Here is a 17851-nt window from a genome sequence, read left to right as displayed (position 1 = left end):
CCAGACTCCTCTGTCCATGGGATTTCCCAGGCAAGAATAGTGGAGTGGGTTGCCATTTCCTTCTTTAGGGGATCTTCCTGACCCTGGGATCAAACTTGCATCTTCTGCTTAGCAGGCAGATTCTTTACCACTGAGCCACCTGAGAAGCCTTCTAGTTAATTAGAATGTAATAAAAATATTCAGCAATAAAATGATATTGAATATAATCTTTTATGACTCAGAGACTTTTACTCTATTGTGATGCTATAGGGTCATCATTATAATTATTTTTTATTATTATCATAAAAATCTGATAATGTGGGTTAAATGAGTTTGGCTGAATTTGTGCTTTATAACAGACAGTTTACTATATAAACAGGCAGTCATCAGACCTCACATTATCTCTCTGTAGGACACATAGGATTACATGGGACTACAGTATCATGTAACAGAAGAGGAAACTGAGGCCCAAGCCAGATAAATAGCTTGCTTGTAGTTAAATGATTACCAAGAGATGAAAATGGAATCGAAGTCATATCTGACTTTCATTCTAGTGTTCTCTCTCTCCCACTCTCTCTTTTTTAAATTGTATAGTTAAAGAGATAATATATATGAGATGGCTGCTAGGTTTAGTATTTTTCTGTCTGAAAAGGTAAGGAAAAAAAGGGATATGATCAAAGTATAAACACTCCAAAGCATATTTTTAGGGAGATAATGTTTTTCAGTAATCTGTGGGGTTCACCAAGGATACTCCTTAGAAAAAGACATATCTTCTAATACATTAAGAAGTAAGTTTATGAAACTTGGTTCCCCAATAGGTAGTTCAGATTAAAGTGTGAATAAGTTTAGAAGATTCATGGATGTCAGTTTCAAGACTAACTGCTAAGGAAAATAAGCAACTTGTTTTTGGTGTTTGGCCCCAACCTTTGAAGCTAATTTGGAGGAAGTTACAGTATTCTTGCCTGGAAAATCCCATGGACGAGGAGCCTAATGGGCTACAGTCCATGGGGTCACAGAGTCAGACATGGCTGAGCATGCGCACATGCACGCACACGCACAATCCCTCCATTTTACCGCTGTCCTTCGGTGGCAAATCAGAAACAATACAATCTGTTTGTCCCTGTGTGGATGGCTTATGATGATTATATGCATCATCCTTCTTCCCAATCCCGGGTTGGAGGATATGTGATGTCTATAAAGAATGGCCTTCTGATATAAGCTCACGTCCCAGGAAATGTTGGTTGCACAAGAGACGACCTGGAGACAAACGTGAGATGCCTGTCTGGATCCTTACAAGGGACACAAGGTCACGAGAGCACAAGTTGTAGTTGGTGGAGACGGGGAGGCGCTGGAGCAGATGCTCCCCAGGAGGGAGGGGAAGCAAGCAGAGTCTAGGCAGGGGACCTAGAACTAGGCAAGGCTCCTGTGAGAAGCTGGTGGTTGCACAGCATACCCAGACAGCGAGCACTCAGGTCATTGTTTGACTGTCACCACACTCTGCCCATGGGGACTGCGTGTGTGTACAGGCATATCACACACATCATATGACTACCGTGCTGGACACAGAGGGTTGCATCACATGTGCATTGTTCCTGCAACCACTTTTATCCTCCCCTCTTCCACAAGGAAAAAGTCCTAGAGTGAGTGTGACGTGCATGTTGCTGCTGCTGCTGCTAAGTCGCTTCAGTCGTGTCCGACTCTATGTGACCCCATAGACGGCAGCCCACCAGGCTCCCCCGTCCCTGGGATTCTCCAGGCAAAAACACTGGAGTGGGTTGCCATTTCATCTCCAATGCAGGAAAGTGAAAAGTGAAAGTGAAGTTGCTCAGTTGTGTCCGACTCTTAGCGACGCCATGGACTGCAGCCCACCAGGCTCCTCTGCCCATGGGATTTTCCAGGCAAGAGTACTGGAGTGGGGTGCCATCGCCTTCTCCGGTGAAGTGCATACACCGAGTGCTTTCTCATTTGATTTCAGTTCCCCTTGTAGCATTACTGTCTTGCTCACTTGGAATAATTCTAAAGTTTGAAGACACACTTACAAAGAAGTGCGCAGACACAGGCAGACAGTCACACACATGCACACGCACACACCTATTTTGAGACGACGTGGCCCCTAAATATAAGCCTGCCGTTTCAGTTGAAGAAAGGGCTCATACCCTAACACAAGAAGAAAAACCAGTGGTTGGGTCTGGCAGGTTGAGAAACGGTAAATGGGCCTCCCTAAGGACTTTGAATATAAGTCTGATATACCTGGTTGTCACCTGTGTGTATCCTCACAATCCCCACATGAGGTGCAGCACAGTTGTCCCTCTTGTCCTCATGTGATAGATCATAAGAATGTTCACAAAGTTAAGGACAGTTCTGCTTTTAAGACAGTAGTCACAAGAAGAGCAATACAAAGATTCTGAAGTAACACCAGGATAGTATAAACCACCAGACTTTGGTATCAAGTGTAACAGGAGGTTAAGCCTGGTACTAGTTTCACCCAGTTTAGACAATAGATACCACGTTCCAGAATGAAGCTCCAGCCCATCTTGCAAGACTTGAAAGGGAATTTCGAAAACTAGTTTTGCTACCTTTGGGACTACTTGCCTCCTGCCTGGAAAAGGGGCCAAGAAAAAAAAATGGGCGAGGAGGATTTTATTGTCGTTGTTTAGTTGCTAAGTCATGTCTGACTCTTTGTGACCCCATAGACTGTAGCCTGCCAGGCCCCTCTGTTCATGGAATCTCTCAGGCAAGAATACTGGATGGCCATATCTTTCTCCAAAGGATTATCCCGACCCAGGGATCAAACTCGTGTTCCCTGTGTCTCCTGCATTGGCAGGCAGGTTCTTTACCACTGAGCCACCAGGGAAGTGGGGAGATGAGGATGCTGTGGGTTATATCTCTCACCACCCTACTCCCAAAGTGGAGGACTGATAGATGCCCACTTCTCACTTCTACCTTTGAGAAAGGCGCTGCAATGGACCACTTTCAGGATGTCCCCTAGGGCCTGAGAAACATAGCCATCTGGGTCTGATGACAGCTGAGGAATATGCAGGTTGAGTGACTGAGCCTGGCTAGCTGCTCCAATGGAGGAGTGACAGAGAGATGCCCTTTAGGGACTGGAGTTTCTCAGGACGAAACAGTACCCACATGTTTCCCGTGTTTCACATGTCAGCCACTGATAAGTGTGAGCGATGAGGGTTTCTGCTGGTTCTGTTTTTCCCAGTTCTTGTCTAAGGGAGCTTGCTGTGGAGAGGCTCTTGGCAGAAAGAGACTAGAATATGGGTTGCTGGATGTCTAGGAGCCATGAGGGTGACCAGATGGAAAAACAATGCGGTTTCCTGTGCCTAGGGAGCAGTAGGTGAGAGGTGCTCAGTGAGGACAGGTCGGGTAATGTGAGAGGGAAAAGACCTTTGGGAAACCAGCAAAAGGCCTCAGAAGAAACAGGAGGAAGTTTTAAACACCTTCCAAGACCAGAGTGCAGAGCCCAGGTCAGAAGGGTACTGGTCTATAAGAATGTTCTGGCCACCTTACCGACATCCCCCAAATCACAACCTATAGAAGTCAGAGTGTGGTTGGGGCTGTGGAGGGGGAGAAGTGGTGTAAGAAAGGAGAAGCTGGTCATGTTCCTACTTCCTGCAGGAGGGGCCTGGCATGTGGTTGGCCTCAGTCGGGGGAAGGAGATGTAGACTGAAGTATTAATTAGCATCTACAACTGGACATATTAATTGCCGAACTGAGATGGATTTAGTATCCAGAAGCAATCAGAGGGCTTGTCTTTGCTGAGAGTGATGAGAAGGGTTGTGAGATCTGCCTTTGTTTCCAGCCAGATGAGAACTAGCTCCACAACATGAGTTTGAACAGGAAGAGACAAAAAAAAAAAGCTGTTCTAGGATTGAACCTCGTGAGTCTTATCTTTCAGTATAATTGTTATACCAGCAAAAGAGAAACGCTAAAGTATCCATTCCAAAAGGACCCATTATAATTCATAGTAAACACAGAAAATGGAAGTGAATTTGGTGACTCGATCTTTTCCCCAAAGTTTTTACAAATATACACGTAAAAGAATAGGTATTTACCTTCTTTGCTACTTCAGCTAGCAGAAGGGTCTTTCCAGTGCATGGTCCACCGTATATAATAAGTGGGTTGATGTGCCCCGTTTTGCTTGGAAGAATGTATTTATGCACGATGTTTAGAGATTCACATTTGTACTCGTAGAAGGAGGCATATGTTTTACATAAGGACGAATGCTGAAGGATTTCATCATAGAGCGTGTCAGTTTCTGTGTCAAAATTCTGTTGTACCGTGGCCTGAATTATGTCAATCATGTCCTCATAAAATTGTTTACCAAGTCCTTCTATGTAATGGTTTTCTATTTCTTGAGAATAGCCTAGTTTCATGTCACAATGAGTAACAGACGTGTACACTCTCAGATTAGATGAAGCAACAATGGTGGGAATAAATTCATCCCTGAGTTTTATCAGCTTCTCTTGGGCTTCGGGGTCCCGAATAATTCTTGGTTCTGTTCCAGTTATATCCATGTACTTTCCCATTTCTGGGATTTTCACGAAACGCTCAATGTTAGCAATTTTCCTAATATAGCAAACACACTTCTTCAGGAATGCTGGAGTTTGCTTTCCTAGAGCAAAGTCAAATTCATCCTCTATCGCTGAAAGAAAATACAACAAGGAGTTTACTGTCTAGAACCAAGAAGCAACCCATCCACGCTTCTAGCACGTGACTCTCAAGTCAGTAGTTGTAGTTTATTTTGCTTATAGTGTGTAGCTAAGTCATCTTTAGAATAATTTCTCAAGCCCTTAATTTCCTATTTGTCTTTTCCTAAACAGCCTGGATCCCAGAACAATGGATTCTAAATAAAATTGCTTAATTTCCTCCAAGACCTGAGGGAGAGGTTGAACATAATCATAAGAAAGCAAGCACACTAAGTTTATAGTTGCTTCTTCTAAGTTCCCACTTGGCTTTGCTCCCAGACTCCAGAGGTTCTAAGAGTGGAGAGCAGGAACCAACTGGGGCAAGGAGAGAACGAGGAGGAGGCCACATGGCATATCTAGTCTATTTCTTCCTCGTCGGTCTTTCCTCCATTGTGGTTTCACCATTTTGTTTGAGATGCATATACCCCAGACATATATGTGTAAATATAAATGTAAAAGCATGTTCAAAATATAATTACGTGCTAATTTCATTTATCCATTATCCATGTCACTGTTAAATCCCATTACACCCATCAGAGCAGGAACAGGAAAATGACTCAGTATGTAACTATTCTGAGTTAAAGCATGTTAGGGCTTATAAGACATATGCTCACATAAAAGTAAATATACTTTCTAAATCATCTGAGGCCCCATAAGAACATTTAAAATTGTATCAGTACTAATAAAAAGCAATAATTATGCACAATTTTAGGGGAAAAAATAAAATAATTAAACCAATGGACATGAATTTTAAAACAAGCAGTCTTTTAAAGCTTGTTTTCTCCCCTCTGCTTTTCTTTATCCAGTTGGTCTTAACTGAGCATCTGCTATGTACCAGGCATGCTGCTAGTTGCTTAGGATACAGTGGTGGGAGAAAACAGAATGCTGAGAGAAAAAGCTATTAATGAAGCTTATAGTCCAGTGGAGGATGGCAGACATGAATCACTGCTGCTGCTGCTAAGTCGCTTCAGTCGTGTCTGACTCTGTGTGACCCCAGAGACGGCAGCCCACCAGGCTCCCCCATCCCTGGGATTCTCCAGGCAAGAACACTGGAGTGGGTTGCCATTTCCTTCTCCAATGCAAGAAAGTGAAAAGTGAAAGTGAAGTCACTGAGTCGTGTCCAACTCTCAGTGACCCCATAGACTTCAGCCCACCAGGCTCCTCCATCCATGGGATTTTCCAGGCAAGAGTACTGGAGTGGGGTGCCATTGCCTTCTCCGGATATGAATCACAGAGTCCCACAAATAAATGTATTATTTTTATGCCTGGGAAGTTGAATGACATGGTGCCGTGAGAGTAAACAATTGGGAAATCTAATCCACTTGGAGAAGTCAGGAAAGATTTTCTTAAGGCGGTGACTGCTGGGCTGGGATCTGGTGGAAGCATGGGGGCAGGGGATGGGGCTGGTTGTAACTTAGACCATCTCAATATACTGGCCACATCTGCAACATCAAGCAAAAACAAAACATAGGTATATTCTGTAAAGTAACTATTAAGGGAGGTGGGAATTTTATTTAAAAATGGTACCTTTTAGCAGAACTGCTATGATAATATTTTTTCAGTAATGATAGCAATTGATAAAGATTTGTGATTGAAGTAAAAGAGATGTATCTATATAAACCACCAGTGTTGAATAAGCTGTGCCATTCACATCAGGATAGTATTTTTTTTTTGGCTGCGCTGGGTCTTCATTAGTTCACATGGGCTTTATTTAGTTGCAGAGTGTGAGCTTCTCATTGTGATGGCTTCTCTTGTTGCAGAGCCCAGGTTCTAGAGCGTGCGGGCTCCAGTACTTGTGGTGCATGGGCTCAGTAGCTGTAGCACACGGGCTTAGTTGCCCTGAGGCATGTGGAATCTTCTTGAACCCATGTCCCCTGCAGTGGCATGTGGACCCTCAATCACTAGGTCACCAGGAAAGTCCCAAATCAATATATTTTACCAAAGATTTTATTCAGGAAAATTGCATCAGGAGGCCAGATAAGGAAGCTTATATAACATATGTCTACTCTTCTGTTTGTAGAAGAGTACAAATTTGTTATAATATGTACAGGGGAAGATGCAAGAAATTTGGATATTCTGAACTCCTGCAGAAAGTAGCCTTTGGTCCATTTCTTGTCCAGCCACCTGTGTTCCACCAGGGAAATCCCTCTATCTGGTATTCTTATTTGAAGATTTATGAAAATATTAAAGTAATATTGTAAACTCTGACAGTTTTTTTTTGGGGGGCACTGTTTGTTTATAATGCAAGTGTCTGACTTCAGCTTTGATTGCTGAGGCATCCACTTCAATGATACCTATCTTGAATAAACTCATTAACAGCCAAACATACAGAGCAGGCCAGCCCCCCTCACTGAGACGCCTTTGTTTAAGAGCTCTTGGTGGACTTCAATAACTAACCTTTCCAGCTACTTGTTTTTCTCTCTCCCTGTGCTTTAAATTCCCACTTTTATGTTTTAAATTTACCAGTAAAGAGTGAGCCCAGTAAAAGCAAAGCCCTAGACATGTGTGCTCTGCCTCTCTTTCTCTCTCTGCTTCCGACCTTGCTGTGTGGCTTTAGACGTGCTCTGTAATTTCCAGGTCCTATAAGTAATGTGGATGTGTGTTCAGTCATGTCAGACTTTTTGTGACCCTATGGACTGTAGCCCTCCAGGCTTCTCTGTCCATGGGATTCTCCAGGCAAGAATACTGGAGTGGGTTGCCATTTCGTACTCCACTTATAAGTTATAAGCCTTTATTTTTTCAAAGTTACCTGATGGTGATTGCTGATGAGTATCTTGCAGTCCTAATAAGAGACAGAAAGGCTGGTCTAACTACCACATTGGTTACTGATAGACTGGCACAAAACAAATATACTCTATCCATTTCAAAGAGATGGCCCCTCTTCAGCAATTTTCACTGTGCAAACATGGTCTTGAAATAAGTTGGAATGTAAAATAAATTAAAATTTCATGAGCATGCATATCTTTTACAGATGTAACCCCAAATAGAAAATAGTCCAGGTATAGTATTTCAGACGACCCAGTACAAAACTATTAATCTTCATATGGCTATCCATGTGGACCAAGTTCTTTATTGTGGAGAAAATTAAGAGAAAGTATTTGCCTATGAATTTTTTAAAACTTGGGCTGTCTAACTCTAAGTCAGAGGATGCTCTCCCCAACTGGTGTCTCATATCAAGAATAGAAGAGTGTTTGCTCTTGGTATTTTTTTTCCTGATACAGCACTTTGTTTAGGAATAGGGTAGTTTTGCCCTTGATAAAGACAAAGAACCAGGGCTTCAAAAATGGATCAAAAAGATCCCAGAGGAATAAGGATATATGTTAACCTGTATATTCTAAAGATAGATAGTACTTATTCCTGGTGATTTTAGCATTTTTAGGGAGAATTAAAATAAGTCCCAATTTTTGACATCTTCTGGAGAATGAATTTGTCGAGATTATTCGTACTTTCTCTGAGGTTAAAATACAGGCATATCCAGCGAGAATGGTATCAAGTGCTTCTTAGGTTTTCACAAACATTTTGCCACATCATTCACAAAACCAGTCTGAAAATGCAAATACTGTTGCTTTTTTCTTCAGTGATTCTTTGCCATCACCTCTTAAAATAAATGCTACTTAACCAATTACTTTACCTAGGAGCGTTCATCCCCTGGAAACTATGACTGACATATTCCTTCAGATATGTGATTTCCTATGCAATTCCTAAAAATAAAACCTCTTTTCCACAGCTGAAAAAGGCCCACAAGTGAGTCTCTGCTCAGCAGTTAGGGATATTTTTTATTTTAAGGCTAATCTAGATCCTGCCACTCCCTTACTTCCCAGCCTCTGATAGCTTCCCATCTTATCCAGTGATGGAAGAAATTTTCACAGATTGAAATATGAGGAAGTCATTCTGGCTGATACCTGATTTGGGTTGAACTGTATGTTAAATAGAACAGCCTGTCTTCTGGCCCATCAAACATGCATTGTACATCTGATTTAACCACTAAAGGAAAGAATACATCTAAAAATCAAAATGGAATATCTATGATTCAGGCATCCAAAATGCAACCAGTGGCCACTGTGTATGTGGTTTCAGACGTTTTTCCTGCATCACTGAGAACTTGAATTCTCTGAACTGTATCAGATGGAAGAACACCACCAGTTTATTCTCAAAATAATATCTGCTAGCAGTTGCCTAGGTCTCAAGGTCTACCCTTGTAACTATGCGACCATTTCAGACCCCAACCAGTCCTTATTTAACATGCATCGTGACTTCTTGCCAGCTCTAATTATAATTCTTGATAAACAACTTGATACCTACTGTAACTTTGTGATTTTTGCCTCTATAAGCCTCCCTCATTTTGTAGTCAGGTAGAACACAATTCAAGTGCTTCTTGAAACTGTCTCTCAGGCTACAGTGCTCAGTTTGGCCTGAATAAAACTCTATTATATTCCTATTATAGATTGTTTATTGATTATTTCTGTTGTTATTATGGCCTGTGCCCACCTTCTAACCTCATCTCTCCTTCTCTGAGCTTGGCAACCTTTACTTGCTTCCTGCTCCTAGAACTTGCTTAGCACATTCCTGTCTCAGGAATCTTGAACCTGGCAATCCCTCTGCCTGGAATTCTCTATTTTAGATATGGCGCTGCCAGCTCTGATTCATTCTGCCATTTAGCCCAGAAGTCATTTCCTTATCACCTGCCCTATCTAAATCTGGACCCCCACAGCCTTCATCAGGCCCTATTATCCTATTACTGTGTTTTATTCATAGCACTTATCCTTTCTGACATGATATTGTTCATTTATTTGATTACTTGCCTATCACTTATTTCCTCCTCACTAAACAATAAGTTCCAGGAGAGCAGAAACCTTGCCTTCTTCATCATTGTTGTAGCCCCAGTGCCTGGCATATATAATGCCCTCAATAAATGTTTGCTGAGCAAGTGAATTAATGAACAGGTCAACTGAGAAATACTGGCTGAGTCTGGTCTATTATATTCAGCCTCCTCTGACTTCTTTTAAAGTCATATTTTTGGAGAATTCCTCAAGTACGTAAAAGCTTATCTTTGAGTAAAAAGATTACTTGTCTCTCCAGAAGATAAAAACATTTAAAAAAATTAAATTTCATCAGGCAGTAAAAACAATTAAACTTGCAGAACCATAAAAGGAAACAGTGAATACATCTATTAATGATCAATTCCTCAGTTTACTGAAGATGCATACAAAATTACCTGAGAACAGGTACCTCTTGGCTTGGCTGTGTTTCATTTTCCCCTTTTCATGTAACAGTTTTACAGCAGTCTTAAATATCTTCTTGATCTCATCTGATATCTCTTGCCAGGTCTTCTCATTCTCGTCATTGGCAGAAGGCTGCATCTTTAGAAAGGTGAAAGTGAGATGTTAGTCTTAAATCATCAAGAAAACCCAATATTTAAGAGGAAGAGAACCATTGTTATTTGAAAGTCTACTGTGGGCCTTACCATGACAGGTGCTTAATGGATAGTATCTCATTTACTCTCCCTAGTACCCTGAAAGTGATGTGAACTCGCCCAAGGGACACAATGGTGTGAATCCAAACAGGATTTGTTAGTTTGATTTTCTCATTGTGTGTTTCACTCTTGAGTTTTGATTCAAATATTGTAACAAAATCATCTCTTCAATATAGTTAAAGGTCAGACTAGTCAAAAGGATGGTTTTTCCAGTAGTCATGTATGGATGTGAGAGTTGGATGATAAAGAAAGCTGAGCACCAAAGAATTAATGCTTTTGAACTGTGGTGTTGGAGAAGACTCTTGAGAGTCCCTTGGACTGCAAGGAGATCCAACCAGTCCATCCTAAAGGAGATCAGTCCTGAATATTCATTGGAAGGACTGATGCTTAAGCTGAAACTTCAATACTTTGGCCACCTGATGCGAAGAGCTGATTCATTTGAAAAGACTCTGATGCTGGGAAAGACTGAAGGCAGGAGAAGAAGGGGAGGACAGAGGATGAGATGGTTGGATGGCATCACTGACTTGACAGACATGAGTTTGAGTAAGCTCTGGAGTTGGTGATGGACATGGAAGCCTGGTGTGCTGCAAAGAGTCAGACACAACTGACCAGCTGAACTGACTCATATGTTACTATTTAATTGCCTTTAATTGTTTCTTCCTCATTTATTTTTTATTATCCTCTAGGAAATAAAATCAGAGAAGGCATTGGCACCTCACTCCAGTACTCTTGCCTGGAAAATCCCATGGACGAAGGAGCCTGGTGCTGCAGTCCCTGGGGTCACTAAGAGTCGGACACGACTGAGCGGCTTCGCTTTCACTTTCACTATCATAATTGGAGAAGGAAATGGCAACCCACTCCAGTGTTCTTGCCTGGAGAATCCCAGGGACAGGGGAGCCTGGTGGGCTGCCGTCTATGGAGTCGCACACAGTCGGACACGACTGAAGTGACTTAGCAGCACTTAGGAAATAAAACAGGAGTGCCTACCAAGAAAGTAACATTTATAGAGTCTTGCTGATAATCTTATTCAAACAGTCATTTACTTAACAACAATTTATGCAGAAACATGGTTCAGTCAATAATTTAAATTTCCCTAGAGGCTCATACAGAGAAGGCAATCGCAACCTACTCCAGTACTCTTGCCTGGAAAATCCTATCAACGGAGGAGCCTGGAAGGCTGCAGTCCATGGGGTCACTGAGGGTCAGACAGGACTGACTGACTTCACTTTCACTTTTCACTTTCATACATTGGAGAAGGAAATGGCAACCCACTCCAATGTTCTTGCCTGGAGAATCCCAGGGGCAGAGGAGCCTGGTGGGCTGCCGTCTATGGGGTCGCACAGAGTCGGACACGACTGAAGCGACTTAGCAGCAGCAGAGGCTCATAGAATCAGACAAAGGAGGAACAGCTAAAGCCAATTGAATACAGGTGTGAGTTCAGCTTTGTAAAACTGGTTTCTTGAGGTATCAAGTTTTTTGATATCTACTTTACCATCTACTGTCTTTACTCCTGGCATATTTACCTGGTGAATGGTTTGGGATTTATCCCAGTATTCTCCATATTCTTCCAGATAATAACTTCAAAAAATACATGTGAGGAAGAAGAAGAAGAATTGAGTAATCTGACATGATTTCATTTTGCATAGAGAAAATGCTTTCTGTTAAATGTCAGAATGGCTGAAACACAGGGATCTTAAATGAAGAGCTGTTGCTGACCCAGGGCTTTTCTCCTCTTGGAGCTGCTGGGTACTGCATTATCAAAGATATTTTCTTTGGAAGAGGAATGGATATCTATGCCTTCTTTTCTTTTTCAAATTTTATTTTTTTATTTATTTGGCTGTGCAGTCTTTCTCTAGTTGTGGCAAGTGAGGGCTACTCTCTTATTTGCAATGGGTGGACCTCTCTTGTTGCAGAGCCTAGACTCTAGAATGTGGGCTCAGTAGTTGTGGTGCTTGGGCTTAGTTGCCCTGAAACATATGAAATCTTCCTGGGCCAGCAATCAAACCCATGTCCCCTGCATTGGCAGGAGGATTCTTAACCATTAGACCATCAGGGAAGTCCTATGGCTTCTTTTCAACCTCTTTAAAAGGTCTAGGCAATAATTAGGGCCACCTGTTTTCTCCACCTCCTTCATTTAGTTTCAGGGGACATATGATGGGTACATTTGGGAACAAAGTTGGAGAAGAGACAATGACTGTGTTTCTATCATAGTTCACTCCAGTCACTCAGTTGTGTCCAACTCTTTGTGACCCCATGAATCACAGCACGCCAGGCCGCCCTGTCCATCACCAATTCCCAGAGTTCGCCCAAACTCATGTCCATCGAGTTGGTGATGCCAACCAACCATCTCATCCTCTGTCTTCCCTTCTCTCCCTGCCCCCAATCCCTCCCAGCATCAGAGTCTTTTCCAGTGAGTCAACTCTTCGCATCAGGTGGCCAAAGTACTGGAGTTTCAGCTTTAGCATCAGTCCTTCCAGTGAACACCCAGGACTGATCTCCTTTAGAATGGACTGGCTGGATCTTCTTGCAGTCCAAGGGACTCTCAAGAGTCTTCTCCAACACCACAGTTCAAAAGCATCAGTTCTTCAGTGCTCAGCTTTCTTCACAGTCCATCTCACATCCATACATGACTACTGGAAAAACCACAGCCTTGACTAGACGGACCTTTGTTGGCAAAGCAATGTCTCTGCTTTTCAGTATGCTATCTAGGTTGGTCGTGACTTTCCTTCCAAGAAGTAAGTGTCTTTTGATTTCATGGCTGCAATCACCATCTGCAGTGGTTTTGGAGCCCCCCCAAATAAAGTCTGACACTGTTTCCACTGTTTCCCCATCTATTTCCCATGAAGTGATAGGACCAGATGCTATGATCTTAGTTTTCTGAATGTTGAGCTTTAAGCCAACTTTTTCACTTTCCTCTTTCACTTTTATCAAGAGGCTTTTTAGTTCCTCTTCACTCATGTATGCCACAACCTCTCTGCAAGGTTCTACATAAGACACAAGAAAATAAATTAACAATGTATGAAATGTTAAAGAACATACTGAACTAAAAAAAGACAAACTAAAGACTATAAAAAATAACTTGTCAGATTTTTAAAATACTGCCCCCTCAAAAAAAAAAACTTACAAATTAAAAATATATCTGTTGAACTTGAAAACTCAATGCACAGAGGAGACACAGCTGAAGAAGAAATTTGGTAAACTGGAAAAAAGATCTAAAGTGACTTTCCAGATAGTAGCACAGAAAGATAAGGAAATTGATAACGTGAAAGACAATTAAGAGACATGGAGGATACAGATGCAAGCTATTATATAGGGGATGGATAAGCAACAAAGTCCTACTGTATAGCACAGGGAACTATACTTAATATCCCGTGATAAACCATAATGGAAAAGAATATGAAAAAGAATGTATGTTTGTGTGTGTGTATATATGTATAACAATCACTTTGTTGCTGCTGCTAAGTCACTTCAGTCGTGTCTGACTCTGCGACCCCTTAGATGGCAGCCCACCAGGCTCCCCCATCCCTGGGATTCTCCAGGCAGGAACACTGGAGTGGGTTGCCATTTCCTTCTCCAGTGCATAAAAGTGAAAGTGAAGTTGCTCAGTCGTGTCCGACTCTTTGCGATCCCATGGACTGCAGCCTACCAGGCTCCTCTGCCCATGGGATTTTTCATGCAAGAGTACTGGAGTGGGTTGCTATTGTTTTCTCCAAATCACTTTGCTATACAGCAGAAATTAACACAACACTGTAAATCAACTATAGTTCAATAAAATTTGAAAAATGAAAAGAGATGGAGGATAGAGGGAGGCAATCTATTGTGCATGCAACTAAAGAGCTAAAAGGAAAGAAGGACAGAGGAGAGACAGTATTTGATGAGATGATGGCTGAGAATTTTCTAAAACTGATAGACTATATGAATTCACAAATGTAGGAAGCACCAATTGGAATATATACACATTACAGTGAGATGATAAAAATACACATATTAAATCACAGCAGGATCCTCTATGACCCACCTCCCAGAATACTGGAAATAAAAGCAAAAGTAAACAAATCGGACCTAATTAAAATTAAATGCTTCTGTACAACAAAGGAAAATATAAGCAAGGTGAAAAGACAGCCTTCAGAATGGACGAAAATAATAGCGAATGAAGCAACTGACAAACAACTAATCTCAAAAATATACAAGCAACTCCTGCAGCTCAATTCCAGAAAAATAAACGACCCAATCAAAAAATGGGCCAAAGAACTAAATAGACATTTCTCCCAAGAAGACATACAGATGGCTAACAAACACATGAAAAGATGCTCAACATCACTCATTATCAGAGAAATGCAAATCAAAACCACAATGAGGTATCATTTCATGCCAGATAGAATGGCTGCGATCCAAAAGTTTACAAGCAATGAATGCTGGAGAGGGTGTGGAGAAAAGGGAACCCTCCTATACTGTTTGTGGGAATGCAAACTAGTACAGCCACTATGGAGAACAGTGTGGAGATTCCTTAAAAAATTGGAAATAGAACTGCCTTATAACCCAGCAATCCCACTGCTGGGCATACACACCAAGGAAACCAGAATTGAAAGAGACACATGTACCCCAATGTTCATCACAGCACTGTTTATAATAGCCAGGACATGGAAGCAACCTAGATGTCCATTGGCAGATGAATGGATAAGAAAGCCATGGTACATACACACAATGGAGTATTACTCAGCCATTAAAAAGAATACATTTGAATCAGTTCTAATGAGGTGGATGAACTGGAGCCTATTATACAGAGTGAAGTAAGCCAGAAAGAAAAATACCAATATAGTATATTAACGCATATATATGGAATTTAGAAAGATGGTAATGATAAACCTGTATGCGAGACAGCAAAAGAGACACAGATGTATAGAACAGTCTTTTGGACTCTGTGGGAGAAGGAGAGGGTGGGATGATTTGGGAGAATGGCATTGAAACATGTATAATATCATATGTGAAATGAATCACCAGTCCAGGTTTGATGCAGGATACAGGATGCTTGGGGCTGGTGCACTGGGATGACCCAGAGGGATGGAATGGGGAGGGAGGAGGGAGGGGGGTTCAGGATGGGGAACATGTGTACACCTGTGGTGGATTCATGTTGATGTATGGCAAAACCAATACAATATTGTAAAGTAATTAATCTCCAATTAAAATAAATAAATTTAAAAGAGAAGAAAAAGGGGGAAAATATATTCAACTATATTGCAGTTGAAAGTTGCTAAGAAAGTAGGTTTTAAACACTCATCACAAGGAAAAATGTTTTAAGTTTGTGTGACAGATTTTAACTAGACTTCTTGTGATTATCATTTCATAATATATACAAATATCAAATCATTATATTGTGCACCTGAAACTATTGTAATGTTATATGTCAGCTGTATCTCAATTAAAAAAAAAAGAACCATTAAAAAAATAAAGTAGGTTAGTTTAGCTTTTTTACTTTTTTCTTTTGTATATGATACAGAGAATGTTCTGATTTCATTCTTTTATATGTAGCCGTCCAGTTTTTCCAGCACCACTTATTAAAGAGAATGTCTTTTCTCCATTGTAAAAAAAAAAGTAAAAAGCAATAAAACATGACATTTGCATTAAAAAAATACACATATTTTCAGATATATAGAACTTATCACTCTTTTGGAACTTCCAAAAGATATATTTTAGGAAAAAGGAAATGATCCCAGAAGGAAAGTCTAAGATATCAAAAAAGAAAGGTGAATTTAGAAAATTTCTTAGCTTTGGATTTAGTTGTTAAAAGGAAATTTAGAGTCCAGGGCAGAATAACTTTCTGTCTACTGTGCCTTTTCTGTTGAGAAAAACCACCCTTGCATGACGTAAGCAGTTTAAAAATGTAGGGAGAGACACACTCTGGAGAGAAAGATAACTTACTGCATTTTTATTGCTTTTCAGCATTTCTGATCTGGGTATGAGGTAATATGCGGCTGGCACTGAGTTCTCATCCCGACAGTACCAGTCTTCCAGTAACTTGGTGTCCAGCTTCGCCTCTATGGCAGCATCCAAGATCATTTCAAACTCTGAGGCTTCAACTTCTCCGGGGATTCGGATGTTCCCATATTTTTCACCTAATAGGCCCTGTGTGTCACCAAGAAAATTCAGTTTAGTGTGTCACCAAGAAAGTCGGCTTTAGTGTTCACATCATATGACTACTCGATAAATATTAATGAATAGATAACAAGATACTTTATTCCATCAATTGCCTCTTTTAATCACAGTGGATATGTTTTCACATGGATTACTTTGTAAGTGAAATTAGACCATTTATATTGTAGTATAATAAATTCACATACTGGGATTGCATATTGGACAAATCCAAACTACAGAATTTCGTAACAAAGAAATTTCCCCAGAGTTTACATAATATAACAAAATTTACCTATTTTGAGAATTTTGGTTGGTTCATGCCAAAAAAAAAAAAAATGATGTGTTGGACTCTATGAAATATCAAACATATAAACTCACAAAAAAACAAAAATTGCTTTGTATAGAGTTAATAGTTTAATTCTAAGCCCCAGATTTACACAGCTACAAATGAAAGAAGTATGAAATCACTGAGTATGACAGATCCCTCTGGTAACTGAAAAAATTAAAAATATAAACAAGATATCATTTTGTCCCTATTAAACTGGCAAAGGAAAATGTGCTCAGCGTTATGTGGACATGAGAAAATGCCTCTGTAGAGCTGATGGGTGTGTAAATTGATCCAATATTTCTTTGAAGGGTATTCTGATAATACATATGAAACGACTTAAAATACATGAGTTTTGGCAATTTTTCTTCTGGAAATCTGTCTTTAGAAAATAAGGATGTACATAACGACTTATCAGCATATTTATGCTGAACCTGTTTGAACAGAAAAGAGTTGAACCTAAGTGTCCAGCAAGTGGGAACACTTGAATACATTTAAACATAATTTGGTATCTCTATTCAAAGGATGTGCCAAATTATGTTTCAGAACTCTATTGCTGCAGAAAGATTTTTATAATATACTATTAAGTAAAAAATGTGTATAAGATGAATCTGATATTGTATATACATTATATATATATGAGAAAGAGATCATATATATGTACACACATAAACATAACATATACACATAGAGATTTTATAAGAATACACAGCAAGGTTACCAAGGGCTACTTTTCACTCGAATGGTTTTAAATTTATTTTGGTTGTTTTATGAACTTACTGCTTTTGTATTAAAATTTCTTTTGCAATGGAAATGTATTATTTTGTAGTGAGAAAAACTACAGATATTTAAATTTTTTATGCCTAATGACGCTGTGTATACTCCTCATGGAGCAACACTTTCAAAGGCTCCTCTAAGTGTTTGCTTAAGCCCATGCTTCTCAAAATGTCCTCAGACCAGCACCATCTGTGTTATCTGAGAATTTGTTAGGCATGCAAGTTCTCAAGGCCCATCTCAGACCTCCTGAATCAGAAACTCTGCTGATATAGCTGAGTTAAATCTGTGTTTTAGCAAGCCCTCCAGGTGTCTGAACCACTGGTGTAAGCTGTCAAAAATATTAGCTTATATAGCCAGCACCTGATGTTTCAATTAATCTTTAGTGTCTTATCTGGTAGAAATAGAAGGAACATACAGAACTCTACCACAGATCTATACTATCCAAGGCATGTTGGTCTGCTTTATAAT

The 17851-nt window shown here is 40.4% G+C and overlaps 1 protein-coding gene across 1 annotated transcript in view; it reads right to left on the bottom strand.

Annotated features, from left to right (window-relative positions):
* NWD2 (NACHT and WD repeat domain containing 2) overlaps positions 1–17851 on the bottom strand; it is a 228536-nt gene that overhangs the window by 4703 nt on the left and 205982 nt on the right. Inside the window, exons 4-6 of the mRNA XM_068974766.1 lie at positions 16069–16272; positions 9892–10036; positions 4044–4633 (exon numbers count right to left, since the gene is read on the bottom strand). Of these exons, the coding sequence (XP_068830867.1) occupies positions 4044–4633; positions 9892–10036; positions 16069–16272 (939 nt within the window). The remainder of the gene's footprint in view (positions 1–4043; positions 4634–9891; positions 10037–16068; positions 16273–17851) is intronic.

Source organism: Capricornis sumatraensis, chromosome 7, assembly GCF_032405125.1.
Source record: "Capricornis sumatraensis isolate serow.1 chromosome 7, serow.2, whole genome shotgun sequence".
Taxonomy (NCBI): domain Eukaryota; kingdom Metazoa; phylum Chordata; class Mammalia; order Artiodactyla; family Bovidae; genus Capricornis; species Capricornis sumatraensis.
Note: the sequence above shows the minus strand (reverse complement) of the source record. Positions and strands in the feature narration are given on the sequence as shown.